Source organism: Zeugodacus cucurbitae, chromosome 6, assembly GCF_028554725.1.
Source record: "Zeugodacus cucurbitae isolate PBARC_wt_2022May chromosome 6, idZeuCucr1.2, whole genome shotgun sequence".
Taxonomy (NCBI): domain Eukaryota; kingdom Metazoa; phylum Arthropoda; class Insecta; order Diptera; family Tephritidae; genus Zeugodacus; species Zeugodacus cucurbitae.
This window is the reverse complement of record NC_071671.1, coordinates 1,915,198-1,936,625: the sequence shown is the minus strand read 5'-3', so window position 1 is coordinate 1,936,625 and position 21,428 is coordinate 1,915,198. Positions and strand designations below refer to the sequence as shown.

The following is a 21,428-nucleotide window of genomic DNA, read 5'->3' as shown; positions in this document are numbered from 1 at the left end:
CATGTCATAAAAATATCAATAAAGAGCATTTTTGTATAAAACAAAGTTTAAAAATAATTAAATTCGTTTTTTATTTTGGATAGAGAAAAAATATATTTAATAAAAAATAAGATAAAAAATTAAACAATAAAAAAATATATTTTAATAAAAAAATTAGTAATAAAAAAATATTTTTTGAACAAAAAAAAACATTAAAAAATATTTTTTTTTAAGAATAAAACGCGTTTAAAAATTGTTTTTTTTTTTTTACTTAAAAAAATTCGTTTCAAAATAATTGTTATTTAATTTTTTTTAATTTTAAATATTTTTTTTTTTAATTTTAATTAAAAAAGATATTGAAATATTTTCCAAAATCAACAAAAAAAAGCAATGAAATGATTTTTTAAAATTTTCAGTTGTAAAAAATGAAAAAAAAAATTAAAGCATCGATGGCTAAGTCAGTACAACCCCATTCGAAATATTTAAATACAGTTAGACAGTGTTCTGAAGCATTACCAATGGCTGCAGTTGTCCCAAGAAACGCCGTAAAAGATTTCAAAAACTTATAACAGTTTTAGGGGCTTTCTCCCACTCTCATGCACTGGTGCTACACAGCAATAGTAAGACCAATTCTTCTCTATGGTGTTCTGGTATGGTGGACGGGTACTAGAAAATCCAAGTATCGGAAGCCGATTGAAAAGGTTCAGCGGCTTGCAGCGCTATGTATAATGGGGGCCCTAAGAACCACCCCAACGGCTGCTCTAGAACGAATATTAAACCTGCCACCTATAGATCTCTTTGCCGAAAACTGCGCGGCGAAATCGGCGTTTCGACTGATGGCAATAGGTGAATTTACGTACAGATCCTTCGGTCACAGCTCGGTTGCTAAAGGCAGTCTGACAGGCACCGTTTATCTGGTCTCATTCTACAACTGGGAAAGAGAGTTCATGGTAAACATGGAAAAGGATGGTTGGCGCAAGGGCTAGAGCTTTTACAGTGAAAGCTCATAGCGATACCCAGATAATTTGTAGATATGGCAAGCTCGGTTGCTAAAGGCAGTCTGACAGGCACAGTTTATCTGGTCTCATTCTACAACTGGGAAAGAGAGTTCATGATAAACATGGAAAAGGATGGTTGGCGCAAGGGCACCGTAACTACATGCAACACCTTAAAAATCTATACGGATGGCTCTAAAATGGATGAGAGAGTAGGTGCAGGAATATACTGTCCGGAATTAGGCATAAAACAACCGTTCAAACTGCCGAACCACTGCAGTATATTTCAACATCGGTAAACCCATGCACATTCTGTATGACGACATAGACAAGTGCATGGCAAGAAAACTCATATCTCGCTGGAAGAATCTACCGGGGTGTAAAACTGCAAAGGTCATGTGCAAAGCGGTAGATCAAAAATATACAAGGTTCCTACTGGAGCTCGATAGAAAGGGCTGTAGGACCATGGTTGGCATTCTTACCGGTCACAGCCTAGTAGCGGCACATGCCTATAAAATGGGGCTGTCAGATCGGAAGTAATGCAGAAAATGTCAAGGGCGGGGCACCAAGGAAACAGTGGAGCATCTCTTGTGCGTTTGTCCTGCGTTAGTGAGACAGCGTTTTAGTTACTTAGGAGCCCCACAGTACGATAAGTTAGAGGAGATAGCGTTAGTGAAGTCTCATAAACTACTAAAATTCACGTCAGGCGCAGGCATCCTGAACGATGACTACTACTCAGGGAACACGTGAAGGCATTCCATTCTAATATCGCAAAGGACCATAACTGGTCTATGCGTGGCTTGCAGGCCTACCAGACCAACCTAACCTATAACAGTTTTATTTGAAGATACACTCGATATATTTTAGTAAAATTGTCCATCAATTAGTTGCTGAAAGGTCAACATAGCTTTCGGATGACTAACTAACGATCGTTGAAGAATACAAACAAGCTAATTGAAGTCATTTTCCAACCATGCCATAATTTTGAAAATTAAATTGCATTGTGTTGTATAAATATTATATTGAAATAGAAACTCGTTAAACATTTTTGACCTATTTGATACCTATGTCTTCTCCCGAGCTTTTTTTTTTAGTGAAAAAATTGCTAGAGCTTTTACAGTGAAAGCTCCCAGGGATATACTGATAATTTATAGATGTATGCGAATGAAAGCTAATACTCTAAACTCGGAAGTATAATCCGCAACATCAAATCATATTACACAGCTTAAACAGAAAAAACTTGTGTGTGTAAAGGTCGAACTCCGAAGAAAAAGTCAAACCTGAAAGAATTTCGATTAGATCTAACATCTAAATTGAATATCAGAACTCAAATTGAATTAGGTATATATTCTAATCAAAGCAACACCAAATTAATCAAAAACATGATTTAATGATTGAAGAAGGAAAGATTTTACAGTTCTGTAACGTGTTGAAATGGATGCTGGGTCCCTTTATAAATACTATTTACAAATTTTTGCTTTAAGAGTGCTTGTAATTGGTGTTTTGTACTAGATGCAGCAAATTTGGTCGTATCTAAATTTTGTCATTTTTGGAATACCAGCCACCCCACTCCAACCATCATCAACTGAGAGGCAATAAATTTGAAGTTGACAGCCCAATAAAATTTATGAGCATTTAAATGAAAGAGAAATTAAATAAAAAGTGTTGAGCGCTCTAAAAACGATGTCAAGAGGCATTTAACTGTAGCAGCTTATATGTCGATACATCATATATTATATAGGGGTATGTGCATATAAAAGCTAAGCGCTTACAAGCCAAAGCATGCGCAGATGACGTCTAAAGCCGAGCGGTGGCGTATGTGCAATCTCAAGCGCATTACACAAGCGTACAAGTTGAAGTGGCAAATAGTTATAAGCGCTTAATACGTATTTTCCCGCCAAACTATCGATGAGTAATTTCAAAAAACAACAAGAAAAACGAAGCATTCAGCTGTAGCTGCCCGCTCATACACACAAGAGGATGCGCTTCATCAGCACTTGCTGTTGTTTGTGTCTTTATGTTGCCACAGGCGCTGTGCTACAATTACTTCTTTTTTTGTTGTTGCTCAAAAGTCGATTATTTCATTTTTGGTGTGTGTTGTGACGTCTGCCGTGTTGAGATTGCCACGATTTTCGAAAAATTTTACTTTTTAGCAAAAAAAACGAAAAAAGTGATTTCATATTTCTCCGCACAAGTGTTCGCCAAGTGCAGCTTTAACTCGAAAGCAAATAAAACATTCGATTGTGTGTGTCTGAGTGCACTTGCCGTTTAATAGCAGCACTTTAGCATGAATATTTGTTAGAAAAAAAAACCGAAAAACAATTTGTGTTTGCGGCCAGTAGGCGTAATAATAATCACATCATATCACGAAATTATAGGCAATAATAGCAAACGCATTTGATGCGAGTGAATCGCGAAGCGTTTTCAAAAAAAAAAAAAAACAATTTGTATAATGGTTATCACTCTAATAATATTAAATTAGCAGTTGCAATGGCTTTAGTCAAATAGGCTGTAAGGGGCACTAAAATAGAGCTCGCGGTTATGCAACTATTGACTTCTTCGCAAATATTTACATTTATATGTGAAAGGCAAATAATTAAGCAATATTAGTATTGGAAATAAATTTAAAAAATTAGCGTCAAAAACATTATATATATTACATTTAAATAATTATTGGTTTCTTTGCACACTGCGGCGCAATTATTCGTCATTTTGGTGCGCACAAATTTTGTGGCAAATTATTGCCGCAATTTTTAAAGTTTTTAAAATAATATTAATTATTATTAAAAAAAAAATGTCAATAACTTCAGTTTAAAAACAATTAAATGGACGAACAATTATTGTAAGTATATATTGGTGCTAAATATGTTGGCAATAGCAGCTATTAACAATATAACACTACATACTTATTCGCACAACTACTCTTAACATGCCATTTACCCCAAAAACTTTAGGCTTACAGAGTTCAAAACGCTTGTTCAAAAAATAACGGGAATTTTCGTTTTTTTTTTTACAAAAATATATTGATTGTTATAAATTTGTTTTTGGCCAGACGAACACGAAAAAGCAGCGAAGTTTGATATTTAAAATTCCCGTTATTTTTTGAACACACCACGCATAATATTTCTTTAACACACCACGTATAAGTACTGTATCTCATAAATATGCATAACGTGTTCACTTCCTTTTTTCGCAATACAAGACACCTAAGAACAAGCGTAAGCTAGCAACAAATTGCGCACTCATCTTTAATTGACACACTCGACATTGACGGTCAAGTTGAAGCCGTATTTGGAAACACTAGACAAGAAAAGGCCAAAGACTGGTGGCGCTTCAAAGCGTTTGCAATGGCTCGCTAGCTTACAAAACAATCAAGTTGTAAAATATAAAAACCGTAGTTTGCACATTTGTTAACTCACGCATGAAAATACATATTTACACATATGAGCTTGCTTATTTACATATGTGTAAACTGATTACTACTGTCTTTGAAATGCTGTAGCATGCTCCGTAGTCTCACTGGCAACATTAATTTAATTGTCCGTACACTTTACGCAGCACAAATTGCTCGCAATAAATATGAATGAATTCTAAATTGTTTGCGTATTCATTACACAGCACAGCCACGAAATTGCAATTGGAACATAATTAAATGCGATGAAATCAGTTATAAACAAATTAGAGTATATTTTTTTAGGTTTAGGAAATATTTTTGTTGGCTTTTTTTTTAAATATATTTTTATTACATAAACACATAAATATATTATCTTTGTAATCACAACACAAATTAGTTTACCAAAATTTAATTATATATATTCGAGACACTTTTCTGATTAACTCAACGTGACTGCCGCGCAAATAACAAAAATTCATATGCACACTCACATACACTGTGTTAATATGGCAACATGGAGCACATATATGTATATATAAATAACAAAATGTAAACAAAAATAAACAATATAAAAGTGCGAATTTTCGTTTGCAAACTAAAAATTAATATTCATCAACAATCACACTGAGGATGCAGCCATTTTCGCTTACAGTTTTTTCTTTTCATTTGTTGTTGTAATAATTAACACTGCACATTGCACATATAATTTATTAACAAGCTCGCTGGCTTGCATGATATTTTATTGTAATTTGCACATGCGTAAATCCCACCCTTTTATTGTCGGCCACGTTGACATCAGCAAGCAACATTGCAGAGAACATTATGCATAGCACCTTAGCACAGTTTAGTGCATTCGTTTATGACGTGCCTGAAATTTCAATTATTACAATATTTTGCACTTGGAAACATTAACAATATTATATTTTTGCATTGCATTTGCATTACAGAGTGCATTTTTGGGTATAAAACTGTGTTTTGTTGGATTGAACTAAATCAGTTGACGGTAATATTCGTTGTGTTGCGGTACGAAAAAATTGTGGATAAAATGTTGTGCCTTAAGGTTGGTGAAAAATAAATTAAATATTTGTAAAATACAGAATATACATACATGCAGAAATTTTAATACAAAAATATATTTAAAAAATATTTTTGGAAACAAACTCACAAAAATTAGATAAAGTGCATACAATTTAATAACAGCCCCTAAAATCTGATAAAATTTATTAAAAGTGAAACTAATAATGTGTTAGAATATTGTCGTCAATAAATTACTTTTTTTAAACCAAACGAAAAGCTAAAAGATCTAACCAAACGTTTCGCACTCTTCCATTCTCTTCCACAGACCGCTTTTATTTGTTTACTGTATGTCACCTGTGCTCTAGCTGAAGCGCCATATCCAGCGCAAGGTTGGCGCCCACTGCGTCCCTTTGACTTGCCGACTGACTACTTGCCTCCGACACGTGATATTGAGAAACAACGTCAACCACCAAAACAACCCATATTTGATGTGGAACTCAATAAGGAGCGTATAGAATTTGTGGGACAAATACAAAATAACATTTTGAGCTCGTTAAATAGACGACCGGCTGATGCATACTTGCCACCACGAAAGCAGAGCGCTGATTTTGATTTGAAAGTACAACGTCCGCCCTATCGGAAGCCGGGACCACAATTCGTATTGCAAACGGCTGGCTGCCGGCCACAAGGGCAACAGAACACTAAAATCTTTCAAATATCGAACACTAAGCGACAACGTCCACAACAGCCGACAAATTTCGCCTTCGGAGTGCAACAACAAAGTAAATTATCAAGGCCAGCACAAACTTATGGGCCCCCAAGCGATGGGGGAGAGCAAACATTTACCATTAACTACCCGGATATACAAGATTTAGAGCCACGACAGGCTGATCCCGAATTGGAGGATGCAGCACGCATTGCCATCGAAGCGCTTAATGCAGCCAAAGACGCTTACAATCGCAAACTCGAAGCAGATGCAGCGAGTAATGATGAGGGTGTATCAGAAGCTGATGTGCAGGAGGTTAACATTGATGGTACAAGGAAATCAAGTGGTGGCTACCCTGCATCACGTGCTACTCGTGGTCAATATTATGTTTTGGGACCTGATAACCGGCTGCAGTTGGTGCGCTTCACAACTACACAAAGTGAAGAAGAAGCACGTAGAAATGGTGGCTTCACCGCACAATTGCAGTATATGCCTGTGGGTGAAATTAACGATCCGATTTTTAAATCCAATAGCAATGGGCAGTTAGTGAGAATTGTTAAGAAATAAAATTCAGTTCTACGATGAGGGAGCCATGAAATATAAACAGTATCATAACTGTAAATCAAATATGAGAAATATGTACATATGTATATGCATTTGTAGATGAATAAAAGTACATACCTTTTAGCTATTATGAGTGGTGATCGATTTCTTATTGGACGATAGACTTTTGCTAATTTCACTACAAAACTTCATGATTTCACTATCCCTTTATATAAAAACGCAAAAAGTAAACATATATTAACACAAAACAATTGAATAAATGCCGAACAACTCCTGCATAGGCAGATTTCATGCGAAGAGACCCACATTATTGGATTTTGTATTAAAAACACGAATTTCTCACTAGATTAGCAAAATAAACTTTACACACACTTTATGGCTTGCACTGAATCGTTAATTACTGCTTAGTAACTATTATTTGTAGCTTAATTTTAGGAAAAACTAAAGTTTAAATATTTTACCGACGCGACCGGAAAGCGGTAAATTTTTTACTGACCCAACTGTCAATATACAGTGAAAGAGGAAGGAAGGAAAACAAACCGAAATACGCAAGAGTATGGGGTTGCCACACTGTATGTGTATGTGGTCGCATGTTCAACGCTTGATATTCAATAAAATGAAACATTCAATAGCAATTATTTAATTATTAGAATTATTTGAAAACAATAAAGTTATTATAGTTTATATTTCTTAATATTTCCCTATCTATTTGGATATTTACATCTTTAACAAGTTCACTAAATCCAAAATCCACTACTTTCTACTCTGCCTTTGCTTATCATAATTATCAGTTTCTGCTTTGAGTGACATTCGCAAGTGTAGCACTGTTTTTCATCGCTTGATTGCGCGTAGCACGATAATATAGTATTTATATTTTCTACATTTTTCTGAAAAATACAAATATTTATTTGCTGTAAAAATATTATTAATTGTAATTAACATAATATGAGACAATTGTGTATTAAATGGAGTTTGAAATATATAAGCACAAAGTGAACAGAAGCCAATGAAGTGAAGGCATGGTCAATGAATTTTTCAGTGTTTTTTTCGTTTTGGTGTATGTTGGTTTGTGTGAATGTGTTTCTTGGAGCGGCAAACTATAAAGGAAATTGATAAATAAACAAAAAAGCCTGCTCAAGAAAAAAATATAAAAGGTAACAAAACAAGTCGGTGATTGAAGTCTGCCGCGTATATGTTCTACGTGTTGTTGTTGTTATATGTATATAACTAGCTTAAATTGTGTGCAAAAGCGAAATAAGCATAAATATTTACATTTAATTTCGCGATGTGCCTATTTACGAACGCAATAACTTTTGATCAAAGCCATATATATGTATGTAGTTGCTGGCTAAAATCGCAAAAATAAGCATATAGAAAATGTTTCCAGAATTTTAACAGAAACATGCATTCCAGCTTCACTTATCCGAACTCTTATAATGAATTTGGCTGTAACAAACATTTATCAGCAGTAAAAACAATATCTACTTGTCGAACCTGTTTTGTTAAACATTCCTTTTAATTGCTCTAAAAATACATACTTCTTTCTTTGCAGAGAATCAACCGATCCCCGAAATGGAATTTATTTACAGCACATTTCAGTAATTGGTTTTACGCGAATTGCCAAGCTTATCAATCCGATGCCACAAAATAAATGCCTATAATGCTTAACAATATGGAGTGGATATTTGTGCTGCTTTTGCTCTTCAGCTGCGACGCAGTGGTGCTCGATTATGCCGATGGCAGTGGCGCTGTTACAGCTTCCAATGCAAATACTATTAATCACATTAACAGTAATGTTCCTCTATTATTAAGTAATACTAGTTTTAATGCATATCATAAAGTAACAACGGAGTTCCCGAAAGTGGTGAAGGACTTCGTCACTGTGAATATCAATGCGTTACCGGTGCCGAAGCTACCTTCCAGCAGTGTGGCACCACAAAAAGTGCCTTTGAGACACAATGTAAGTGAGGAAGCTAATGCCGGCGCTATGAGCAGCAGTATTGCGGTACCATCCGCTTCTTCTTCGCCATTCGCTCAAACTTCAGCCAGCGTGTTTTTCACAAACTATCACAATCAACAAAATGTACTGGAACTGGTGCGCAATATTGATGCGCGTTTGCGGATTATACGCAATGTGGAAATGCGTATTGCGACCATACAGGTGAGTTATTAGCAAACATGATTGAATATCATAAACTTAAATATTTGCCTTTGCAGGAGTTATTTGATTCGATGCATTTTAGTGGCAACAGCGCCGCACTCAATCTTGGCGCACAGAAGAACAACAGTGACGCACAGTATAGTTCGTTGTCGGCAACTCTAGAGCATGACGTGCAGATCTTCGGCAAGCGCCTCGCTAAGAAGCTGCAAAAGGCGACGCATGTAGTGCTTGAACTGCGAGATTTCTTTCGCACCAACATTACGAAAGTGCTGCTGCAACAGCATCTGCAAGCAGCTGATTATGGTATTGAGGACGACGATGCTGATACTGAAGATGAGGATGTGGAAACGGATGACGATGACGAAGAAGGTGGCGCTGAGAGTGAAGAGGACGAATTCGATGTTGAAATCGATGAATTAGATGGTTTAATAGACACAGGACGTGGCGTGCGTAATCTGCGCTTGTATCTGCACTCATGCATACAGTCTTTCCAAACTAATGCCAACAATAGACAAATAATTGGCGAATCTAATTACAACAAGCAACAAATACAAATCCTAAACTATCTTAAGACTGATGCATTGACAACATTAAACCATAAATCACAGTACTCTCAGCAGTTCGAGCAGAACAACTATTACATGGATGAAGGTTCCTTTGAGGAGCGGGCCAATGCGTACATACTCGAGAAGCTGCAAAATTTGAAGAATGCTTTAATGAAAAGTGATTTTTCAATTGAGCTAAATAAATTATCGGCAAATGTACGCAGCACGACCTCAACAACAACTACAACTAATACGAAACTGAAATTCCTAGGAAACCACTTTAAACACATATACTTCCTATCACGCAGCGATCACGCTGACGATTTGCGCACACGCTACTACGAAGACAATTATTTTCAGCAATTGTATGTATCGTCTATAAAGAATAAATACATTTTTCTGTTACTAGACATTGGCTCAGCCATGAATATGGAATTGTTGGAACTTACAAAGGCATTAGGTAAATTTTTTTGTGATAAGTGAAGAGAAAAATATTATTCATATTTTCAAATTTCAGCCGCAAATATCTTACAACTCTTATCGCCCAATGACCTAATCTCCATAGCTACAGTTTCCGATGAAGCACATATCATGCAATTCGATACGTACCCCAACGATGCTGCAACAGGTGTATTCTACGCTACTCGCACACGAAAAGAGGAGATTCTCAACTATATACACTCACTTGCGGTGACGAAAGGCCAAACCAACCATTCTCTGGGCTTCGAGTATGCCTTCCAAATGATATATCAGCTGCAGAACATCAGTGTGATTACCGAGCAAAATCCTATACAATTCATTTACGCGACACGTGGTCTACTCACTAATCTCTCCGACACAATGCATGTGCTGCAAGTGATTGCAAACGGCCAGCGTCAATTGATAGATCCGATTGTTATACACACGTGCGCTGTGGTCACCGATGAAAAGCGCATCATGTATGAGAAGCAATTTCTCACCGATATCGCAACACAAAACTACACCAAATACAAAATACCAGTGAGTGATTGGGCGGAAAGTGAGAGTGAACTGCAAGAATTGGTGGGGAAGTTCTTCGTGCTGACCAAAACGCAAACGGACGAACTAATGCGGCTGTGCGTTGCGTTGTTTCAGCACATATTCAGAGAGCGTTATCTGAGCCAGAGTCTGGAGGTGCAGCTGCCTGTGGTAGAACCTAATAGCGGTGGTACGTAGAAATTAACTAGCAACTAACCTAAAAATCAGTGCTTATATTTTTTTACGCTTTACAGACGCCATTGTATCGGTCACACATGCCGTGCCGCCCTTCGGTTTAGTCGGCGTTAATCTTTACCTTACCGATTTGATAGAGGATGTAATCAGTTATGGACAACCAACACAAAACGCCAATAAAAATGAGTACAGTTACGCCTTCCTCATTGATCGAAATGGTATAACCATCGCTCATCCGGCTTTTCCACGCCCCATGGCCCAACAACAGACACCATTTCCCGTGGATATTGCCTTTTTAGAGAACTCAACGGATTTCGCGTACACGAGAAAACAAATTCTACACGAAGAACGTGGAAATCTGACGACGAACGTTTATCTCACCAGAGATCGTAAAATCGAGGTTTGTTAACAAAAATTTTACCACAGCTAGAATTTCATAACCATATTTTTGACTCACTTTCAGTCCTTTGAACGTATTTATCAATGGCAATCCATATTGGGTATCTACATACTGTGCCTGGTGTCCACTTTTAAATCCGAAACAAGTGCCAGCAACTCATCCACACCCACTAATACCGAGAATAGCATGCGATCAGCAACAATACAAGTGCCACCCGGTTTGCCACTAAACCTGCAGCGTTTCAGCATAACCAAGGACAACACGGCACGCTTCCACAACAGTAATTACGATTATTTTTCAAGCATGGAATTGCTTTATCACCGTTTGGATTTGGTGCCGCCCTCAAATGGTCAGGCATGTCGTTACTTCCGCCAAGTGGCAACTATAGGTACATTAATTGTCCTCACTGAAGTATGAATTATGCTAAATTCGATTTCTTTCAGATACACCCACACTCTTCTTGAGCGCCTCCGCTTTCATGTCGCCTTTCACGTTTCTACACAACAATCGTGTGAACTCACCACGTGCACAAATACGAACTGTAGAGAGCATAATGGCTTACTTGAAGGACACCACTGGCCTGCTAGCGAATCCGGGTCTGCGTCCACAAATTCGTCAAGAAGTTAGTGCGCTCTATAATGCCATGCAACATTTGAAGAAGCGTCACCAAGACGCACGTGGCACGCTCAAGAACCACATCATACGTCGCTACATAGCCAGTGTAAATGGCGTGCTTCAAGTGTACCCGGGTTGTTTGCTCAGCACTAATTACGATCCAACGCGACGCCCGTGGTTCCGTAAGGCCTTACAACAACCTGGTAAGATTATTACAACCGAACCCTATTTGGATGCCGGCGGTGCGGGGTACATCGTCACCATTGCTCATACTATTTTCGAAGGCAAGTCCAATGCTTTACACTCTGTCGAGCGCGATGAACCGGTCGCTATTGTGGCGCTCGACCTACCCTATGCCTACTATTACAAGATGATACTTGACTCCACACCGCTGTGTCAGTTGAAGAATATCAAATGTCTGCTCTTCGAAAACGAAGGTTACCTCATAGCGCATCCGAGTATGTTAGAAGCGAGCACACAGTTGCGCAATCAACGCCGGCCACACGAGCACCTCACTCACAAGGAATCCTATTTGGCGAACGATATCCTCAATCACAAATCGCTCGTGCGTAAATTGGCTTGTGCGAACTACCAAAATCGCACGCTCCAACGGTACTATGTCTTCAACACCTCGCTCAGTGATATACTCACGAATGTGGTGCATGGCGAACGCACAAAATACGCCATCGCACTGGTCTATGGCAGCAACATATTCGCAGCAGTGCTCAACTCGACCTGCGACGGTGGCGCCTTCTGTCCCTGCAGCACAATCGATCGCATTTGTTTGAATTGCAATCGTATGGATCAGATGGACTGCGAATGCCCGTGTGAATGCCCCATGGAAATGGAGGTTTTCAATGGCGCTGTTGGCGCAAAGCATACGGACACGTCGGAGTCATCTATCGAACGCTTTCTCAATTACACACAACAGTTTTCGTATTGCGAGCCGCCCAGCGAACATTTCATTGCATTGCCGCCGGTCAGCATAGAATATCAGTCGCTGCATTCTTGCGTTAGCATCAACTGTGATGTGTATGGAACGCAAAGTGAGTGTCTCGGTGTGATGGGTTGCGAGTGGTGTCAGCAAGACCTGGATGGAAATGGCTTTACTGCTTCCTTCTGCGCGGCGCAGGCATCTTGCTTCAATGGTGAGTGGCAAGCTCAGTCGTTAAATTTATGCTTTTTCTTATCTAAATACCAATTAATTCTCTCGTAACTAGGTGTGCTTTCCTCCCTCACACCGTACGGTGATTTGGACGATGTGGACATAATCGCCGCGCACAGCTACAATCCGGGACAAAAACCGAGCTCCTACTCCGCCTTCGGACCGGTGGGTGGTGCTATTATTGTGTTGGCCATCGTTATTGGTTTCGCCATATATTGCTATCGTCACAACATGGACACACAATCGCAAGATCAATTCTATGTGGACTCCATGCAAGAAGAGAATTATGGACTACCACTATCACGCTTCAATTTCGACGATTGCCAAGCGCACGATGAACCACCCGGCGGCAATGGTGGCTACGATCATCCATCCGCACAGCGCAATCTCATACATCCCGCCGATATATCACCCTATCACATGTCCACGGGCAGCAGCTACCGACGCCCGCCGAATGGTGAGTCCGATCATGGTTACTCTACAATGACGCCACACGAAGACTCTTCCGATCATCAATGCTTCGCTTTGGCCGAACCGCTGCTGCTGCATGACAAGCGCCACAGCAAATCCGACACCATGTCCATATCCACCTCCATATCGAGTCCAACCAATCGCCATCATCAACCACACTATCAAAATCCATATCTGAACCATCCAGCGCCGGCGCCCACACAAGCGAAAGATATGTTGCCGACGCGCTATCAAATCAACTCGCCGAAGAAGTACAAACAGGCGGTGACACCGACGCGTCACATAGGTGACAGTGGTCCGGTTTATGGACAGACAACACTGCCGTTAAACGACTCGACCGAAGACTGTATGGCTGCGCCGCGTTACATTCTAGCGCCGGTAACGGTACATCGGCATATGGAGCCGACGGAAACGTAGTTACTATGGTTGAGCGACCCATCAAATATGGAAATCAAACACATATTGTCTGCATAAGTTGAAAGTATTAATCCCGCATTTGTTTGCTTAACCTCAATGTCGGGTTTTAAGAACAATAAGTTAAAATTAAAATGAAAAAAGTTATTTAAAAGCTACCGCAAACAGTACTTCCAAGCGCCCACGTGTTGAGCAAATATGCAAAATATTTTTTTTATATATTAAATAACGGTTTTATGCGTACGCTTATTTGCCAATTTTTAAAAGCATGCATAACTGTAGTTTAGCTAGGTATTGTTGCTCTTGTTGCAGCTTTTTATATTATTTTTTTTGAATAGCGTTAAGTTTGCATTTTAAGCTATCGATTACTGTATATATTTAAGCTATCATATTACACACACACACACACACCAATACATATACATATATATATATAAATGTTGCATTTAAATCTATGCTGTTACGCGTTACCTACGAAACACACATCACATACCGTCTCTACCTGTAAAAACAAAAACAACAAATTATTTAAATTACTTGATTATAGTAATTGCCAATGCCAATTCATGTGAAAGTGAAATTGAAATTGCACACGCGCTCTCTTTATTATTTTAATTATTTCTAACACATGTTGCACGTACACAATAACAACAACACGACTGCGCAGTTGATAATGTTTTCCATTCTTATTAAGCAACACACTAACTAACGGTATTCGTCTTAAATTAGTATTACACACAACCATCCATTAGTTATACATATGTTTGAAATCTGTTGAAGAGATTTATTGTTGAAATGAAATCGAGTGACTTAAACTGTTCGTCTTGCCGCATTTAGTCTTAAGTTAAATAGTGTATAAGTTGCATTTAGTCTGTACGCCAAATTCACACTGTTCAAGGCTGCTTCCAACTTGGCAATTTTATGCTTTTTTATATTTTCAAAATGTCGTTTTAAAATGTCTAAATAATATATAGTAGATATATTTAGTGTAAGGTACTGTGTACTTATATCAGAGTAAATGCTTACTAAAAAGTACCGTTGTTTATCCAAGTAATTATTTTAAGCTAATAACTAATTGTTTACTCCAATAAAATAACTAATAATGTGAACACTTAATTATTTACACAAATGTCTGCTGCCGTTGAGAGCAGAACTACTGTGAAGGTTTTTTAAAAATAAAAAAAGATTAAGAAATTGAAAAAAAACTGAAAATTCTGTGTTTCTTTTAAGGTTATATCTGAAAAAATATAAAACAAGTGTTAAAAAAGTAATATAAAAAACATAATATAAAGAAAATAATAATATTAAAAAAATATATAAATAAAAACAATATAAAAAGAAAATATTAAAAAAAAATAATATGAAATAATGTTAAATAGAATTAAATTTAAAAAAATAATAATAATAACAAGATTTAAAAACAAAAATAATATTAAAAACAGAACGGAAAAATAAAATATAAAACAAATTATTGGAAAAATTAATGTATAAAAAAAATAAAAAAAAAAATATTTAAAAAATAATATTGAAATAATATATATTAAAAATTGTATATAATATATTATATAATATAAACGAAAAACAAAAATATTATTAACAAACGTAATATAATATAATATTAAAAAAATGTATTAAAAAATATTAAAAAAAAAATAATATTAAAAATATATATAATAAAATATTATTGAAAAATGTAATTTTAAAAAAATTAAAAAAATATATATATTAAAAAGATTTAATATGAAAATTTTAAATTAAAAACAAAAAAAAACTTAAAAAATAATACAAAAAGCATAGTATTAAAAAAACAGTATTGAAAAAATTAATATAGAAATAATAATCAAATATTATTAAAAAAAACACACAAATATTAAAAATATACAAAAAAGAATATAATATTAAAAAATAATAAAATTTGAAAATAGAAATATTAAAATAAAAATAACACTAAAAAAAATAATTTAAAATTTTATAAAAAATATTATATAATATAAACGCAAAACAAAAATATTATTAACAAACATAATATAATATTAAAAACAAAAATAATACTAAAAATATATATAAAATAATATTATTGAAAAATATAATTTTTAAAAAATTAGAAAAAAATGTTTAAAAATTAAAAAAAAAATATTTAAAAATATATATTAAAAAGATTTAATATGAAAATTTTAAATTAAAAACAAAAATAATACAAACAACATAGTATTAAAAAAACAGTATTGAAAAATATTAATTTAAAAGAATTAAATTAAAAATAATAAAATAATTAAAAAAAATTGTATTAAAACGTTAAAAAAACACAAATATTAAAAAAAAATTACAAAAAATATAATATTAAAAAATCTAAAAATAATACTAAAAAAAATAATTAAAAATTAATATTACTAAAAAAATAATGAAGTAAAAAATGTACTAAAAAATATTAAAAACAAAAATAATATTAAAACATATATATAAAAAAATATTATTGGAAAAATTAATGTTAAAGAAAATAAAAAAAAAAATTAAAAAAATAATATTTAAAAAATATTTAATAAAAAGATTTAATATGAAAATTTTTAATTAAAAACCAAAACAATATTGAAAAATAAATATTATTAAAAATAATATTACAAAAAAATTGTATTGAAAAAAATTAATATAAAATAATTATAAAAAGAATTAAATTAAAAATTATATTAAAAAAATTCTAAAAACAGAAATTACAAAAAAATAATTAAAAATTAATATTAGTAAAAAATAATAAAAATAGTAAAAAAATATATATATTATATATAACAAAAATAATATAAAAAAAAATATTAAAACGTTATTTTCATGCTTGAGTTCAAAGTTCACTTGAGGAACACAAAAGACTTAAGCAACGAACTTTTCACTTACTTTTCATTTTAATACAAAATTTTACTTTTCCTTCACTGCAAAAAAAGTTGAAATACAAAATAAACGTTAATCTCCGATTGCCACAACAACAACAACTTCCACAATGTCAACAAGCTGACGATAACAAATCAAAGCGCTGCCGAAGTAACGCCTCAATCGAGGACAAACTGCTTGAGGAGCGTGCTCTGCAACGCCTCAACGATGAGCAAATAAATGCGGTAATGTGGAGTGCGACCAACATTTGCGCGCTAGATGTGTGCGTTAGATGTGCAATTAGAGGCAAGTAGCGAAGCATACACCACAGAGGAGCAACGCGCTGATCGGTGGTAAATGCAGCCAGTAGCAGTGTGTGTCCAGCGGCTAGAGCAATCAAGTTCGTAGAACACGTTTCAATACGGCGGCGGAGATAGCAACGAGAAACACTCTCACCGCCACTTTCATTTCACTGCTCGATTAACTACTAGACGCCTCGCTAGCTGTGTGTCAATATTGTTTTTATTGTTGTTGTTGTTGGTTGCATACGCGCATGCCTGGCCGCCTATCGTTAAGCTAATATCGCTCTAACCGCCATATCCGTGGCGATAATAACACGTTGCTGCTGGAGGCTGCTGCGGCCGCGGCCGTTGATGACATTATTTAGCCGCGGCAGCAACCAATTGACGGAGTGGAGTGCCATAGCAGCTCCGTTGCTGAGCGCAATCATAACAAAGTGAGCCAGCTGCGCTCATTTTGTTTTGAGCGTTGACGCAGTGCAGACGCGCGAATTTTCAATTATCCAGCAAGTCAAAGAAAAACAAAAAAAAATATTTCAATTAATTTGCATTTTAATCGGCGTCTCCAGAATGGAAAGTGAAAACGCGCTGAGGCGCTGTGTCATCAAGGCAAACGAAAGGAATTTACGTCATTTAAGCAGAACTGTGTCAGATAAACACTTGATAATGTGGCCTTCACATACTCAACGGCTGTTTATGGCACTGCAGTATTTGCTGCGCTTGGCCTGCATTTTATTGGCGCTAAATATTTGCGGTGCGCACTCATTACCGTTGCTGGTGCAAGCTGCGCCCAGTCTTGCTTGGCACAATTCGAATTTGAACGATGTGCGCACAAATGGAACGCACAGCATCGGCCCCACTTGGCCGCCTAACCTACAGCACATCGATATTTGGAGCGCTGTGGAGCTGCCGAGCTACGCTGCCGCGCAGATGGCCGAGGATGAGGACGAGCCGGAAGTGCAGTCGCTGCAAGCTATTGAGGGCTTTCAATATGCGGGCGCTAATTTCGAGGACTCTTATGATGGTTTATCCAGCGGACTTAACGGTACACAAGTGGAGCAGAAATCGGGCTGTAAACCAAAGCGCGGTAAGCAAAGGGTGGCTCTGTTTTTGACGTCGAAATTCTCCAATTTATAATCTCTTTTTGAAGGGAAAGATACCATTGAAAAACACTTGGAAAGTAAAGACACACTGGACGTGCCAAACAATCGTCAAAATCGCGGTGAGTGACCTTGTGCGCATGCAAATTCTGCGCAGACACTTTCTCTGCGTACAAAAACAAGACATTTGCAGTGTTTACAATAAGAGATCAAGTTTTAAAGATCATTCGCGAACAAAGAGTTGCCACAACTCTAACTGAACAAAAGATGACGTCTGTTAGTATAGCGAATCTCACGGAATTTAATTGGCCAGCGGTGGTCAGAGCCAGAACCTAACCGATCTGTGTTCCGGGCTTTGAAAATTTATTCTTCATATAATCCCATAACGGTTAAATTCATAAAATATATATAAATTCTGCGGGGTCGGACCATATAGAAAAGAGTGTAAGATGAGTTAGTGAGCATTTTAAGAGGTGGTTAGTATTATGGTCAGGTCCACTACTTCGACGATTATTAATTTTTATCGGATCTTTAAAAATTTACCTCAACTTCTCTCAAAAACTATATTTCTTTGGTCACATTTAAAAGTTATATACAACGATACATTTATCTAGTGATCCACCTGTTTCCTGTGCCTGTCGACGGCGAATGTCTCTCGGATGATGGACGACGCATCGGCAATTGCTTCAACATATACGAATGCCGGGCCAAAGGAGGGATTGCGAAAGGCGATTGCGCCATGGGTTTTGGTGTATGTTGCATATGTGAGTACCGTTATCTTGAAATGACTCTATATATAGTAAAATTGCAAAACTTTACCTCAGTCATCGCCAGTTGCAACACCACCATTAGCAATAACGTTACCTATCTGGTGTCGCCGCAGTTCCCCAGCTTCATGCCGAGCAATTATAGCGCACCGTGCAACTACAAAATCAAACTTATGAGCGATGAGGTCAGTCAGCTGCGCATTGACTTCTATCACTTCTCAATGGGACAACCGAATCGACGCAGTGGCGTTTGCGACGGTGATGTGTTTGCGGTCAATGGAGGTCCAAGTGGCGCGCTGTCCTTGTGTGGACAAAACAGCGGACAGCACAGTGAGTACTGGAGCCGCGAAATCTGCATAGATTACAAATTGCTTTTATTCCACTTTCAGTCTATTACGAAGTGGGTGGCGCTGCTGCACCGCGTCAAACACTCTTTGGTAATCTACGTCCACTCACCTTTAGTCAACTGTACCCGAATAGCAGTGGCGGTGCGACGCCGACTATTGAGATCGTCATGAATTTCACGCAACGTTTTCAACCCATACGTCTCTGGGAGATACGAATTGCGCAAATTCCATTCAGTCAGCGCGCGCCAGTCGGTTGCTTGCAGTACCACACGGGCACCGAAGGCATCATACAGGTCGGTGTGACAGCAAATACAATATCTCTTACACTTTTTACTGACGTCTTGACTTTAGACTTTCAATTTCGCGGAGAATGGTCGTCATTTGGCCAACCAGAACTATCGCATCTGCATGCGTCAGGAGCAGGCTATGTGTTCTATTATGTACCAGCCTTGCGATGAGCAGTCATTTCGCATTGGACCAGGCAGCGCCGGGGAACCAGGCATGCTGAATATGGGAGCGCCAGCGTTAATGATGGATCCGATGTTGGCCGGGGTGATGAACATGAACAGCATGATGGGTGGCGGTGGTGGTGCAACTGGCGCTGTTCTCAACGACAGTCCAACGATGGATGCCATGCCAACAATGCAGTCGACCGTGCTGGCCGATGATCCTAATATGTTGCAAATGATGGATGCCACAACAACAATAGCGGCAACGATGTCGACCGCCGCTTCATCGGATGCTACCACAACTACTGCTGTCGCGATGATGGATGCCAGCACAACAGCAACGGACAGTAGCGCCGCTACTATGGCAACAGAGGCTGCTAGTAGCAGCGCGGCAGCGCCAAGCAGCACGGAAGTTACAAGTGGGTAAACATAAACAATCTGTAATCTCACCTTATTGTATTTTTTAATTTTTAGCCGCCGCGCCAGCTGCCTCCGAAATGCCCGCTGCTTCATCGGAAACGCCGGTCAGCAGCAGCAGCGCCACCACATTAGACACTCGCAGCAGCACCACGCCGGCAACGACTGTCGCTACTTCAACGCTCAGTGACGAAATCGCGGATGAAGGCTCCGGCGGAGGTGATACCGACCCAATAGCCGGCGCGCCAACGCGTCGACCCGGACCCGTGCGTGGTGGTTTCGATTTGCTCGGTTTCCTGCGTAGCGCATTCGACTTCAACAGCTTTCGACGCAATAGCCGACAGTTGGGTGAGAAGAGCACACTTAGCAGTGGTTATAAGAGACAGTTGGATGAGAAGAGCACACTTAGCAGTGGTTACAAGAGACCAGCGAAGCGCGCGCGTCAGCTATATTCGCGCTGCACCGATCGTCTCACCATGCCGTGTATTGTCGAAGACTTCATTGGCATGGGTCCGCTGGGCACGCCAACATTGCCAGGCTGCGAGCCGGTACATTGTGGCTCACAATTCTGCTCCAGCGGCGTGTGGCCATGCCGCATCGAATCAACAGTGACGCCTTTCTACATTGGCGTGCATTTCGGCAGCGGTTTAGGCAAGGGTAGCGCGGAGGATAATATTGGCGCTTGTTTGCGCTATCAGCAGGTGGAATGCATGTGACGGCGCTGTTAGTGGAGCGTTATACGTTTGTAGATAGATTTTTAGTGTTTAAGTCTGTGTGTTTGAATGTGTATATTATGTAGTAATTTTTAATAATTTATAAACAAATAAATTCAATTAAAAAAAATCACCGTTAATCAACAAGTTGTTCGATTACTCCTAGTGCTTTAGCTACAACTGAGCATATTACTTCTTGAAATAAATTTTGAACTGTTTTCCAAAATATAATTTTTAAACAAATTTGTTTTCTACAGCTTTTTAAACAAAGCTTTTTCGAATTCATTTTTTATTAGTTTTTTTTCCATAAATGTACTATATAATATACGATAATTTCGCTATTTGAACGTCAATAGTGATGCCACCTTACATTAGTTTTGTTACGCTTAGGTTTGTATATGCTACCAACAACAATTAAGCTCTACATAACCTAAATAAAACATAAAAAATTCAATTTTTTTTTACGTTAACATTAAAAAACATTTTAAAAAATCTCAAAATTTTTTCGAAAAAAAATATTTTGTAAAAAGCGCTGTTAATATTCTATATTTCTCTTAAACTAATTATAGTTTTAACAGTCGTTGAACACATTTTGCGCGCTTTAGTTTGCCTACAAGCGAATTTCTTATAAATCTGTATATATTTTATGTATATTATTTAGTTCTTAGTGATATTTTTTGAATTTCATTTGATAATTTTCGCTTGAATGATATGTTTAAGTTCAACAAAAAAAAAAAACAGTAAGCCAAAAAGCGTTTCCTTGAGCACGTTTTACGACAATTTTTTTACATATTTTTTAGTTTTTTTTTTTCAAAATGTAAGCAAAATACGCTTACATGCTTTCAAAACTCAGCAATAGC

The 21,428-nt window shown here is 37.3% G+C and overlaps 3 protein-coding genes across 3 annotated transcripts; all 3 read left to right on the top strand.

The window, feature by feature from the left end:
* Window positions 1–5,312: 5,312 nt before the first annotated feature.
* Window positions 5,313–6,782, top strand: LOC105215621 (uncharacterized). Its single transcript, XM_011189635.3, has 2 exons — window positions 5,313–5,428; window positions 5,711–6,782. The coding sequence occupies exons 1-2, from the start codon at window positions 5,414–5,416 to the stop codon at window positions 6,656–6,658; spliced, it is 963 nt and encodes a 320-aa protein (XP_011187937.2). The 5' UTR covers window positions 5,313–5,413; the 3' UTR covers window positions 6,659–6,782.
* A 675-nt stretch (window positions 6,783–7,457) lies between these two features.
* On the top strand, window positions 7,458–14,363 carry LOC105215620 (VWFA and cache domain-containing protein CG16868). The gene is made up of 8 exons (XM_011189633.3): window positions 7,458–7,809; window positions 8,208–8,816; window positions 8,873–9,821; window positions 9,879–10,547; window positions 10,612–10,952; window positions 11,016–11,340; window positions 11,396–12,715; window positions 12,788–14,363. Exons 2-8 carry the CDS (start codon window positions 8,307–8,309, stop codon window positions 13,618–13,620), a joined length of 4,947 nt encoding a protein of 1,648 aa, XP_011187935.2. The 5' UTR covers window positions 7,458–7,809; window positions 8,208–8,306; the 3' UTR covers window positions 13,621–14,363.
* Window positions 14,364–16,435: 2,072 nt separating this feature from the next.
* Window positions 16,436–20,644, top strand: LOC105215619 (uncharacterized). Its single transcript, XM_011189631.3, has 7 exons — window positions 16,436–17,862; window positions 17,926–17,997; window positions 18,490–18,639; window positions 18,700–18,972; window positions 19,032–19,282; window positions 19,341–19,857; window positions 19,913–20,644. The coding sequence occupies exons 1-7, from the start codon at window positions 17,346–17,348 to the stop codon at window positions 20,569–20,571; spliced, it is 2,439 nt and encodes an 812-aa protein (XP_011187933.2). The 5' UTR covers window positions 16,436–17,345; the 3' UTR covers window positions 20,572–20,644.
* The last annotated feature ends 784 nt before the right edge of the window (window positions 20,645–21,428 follow it).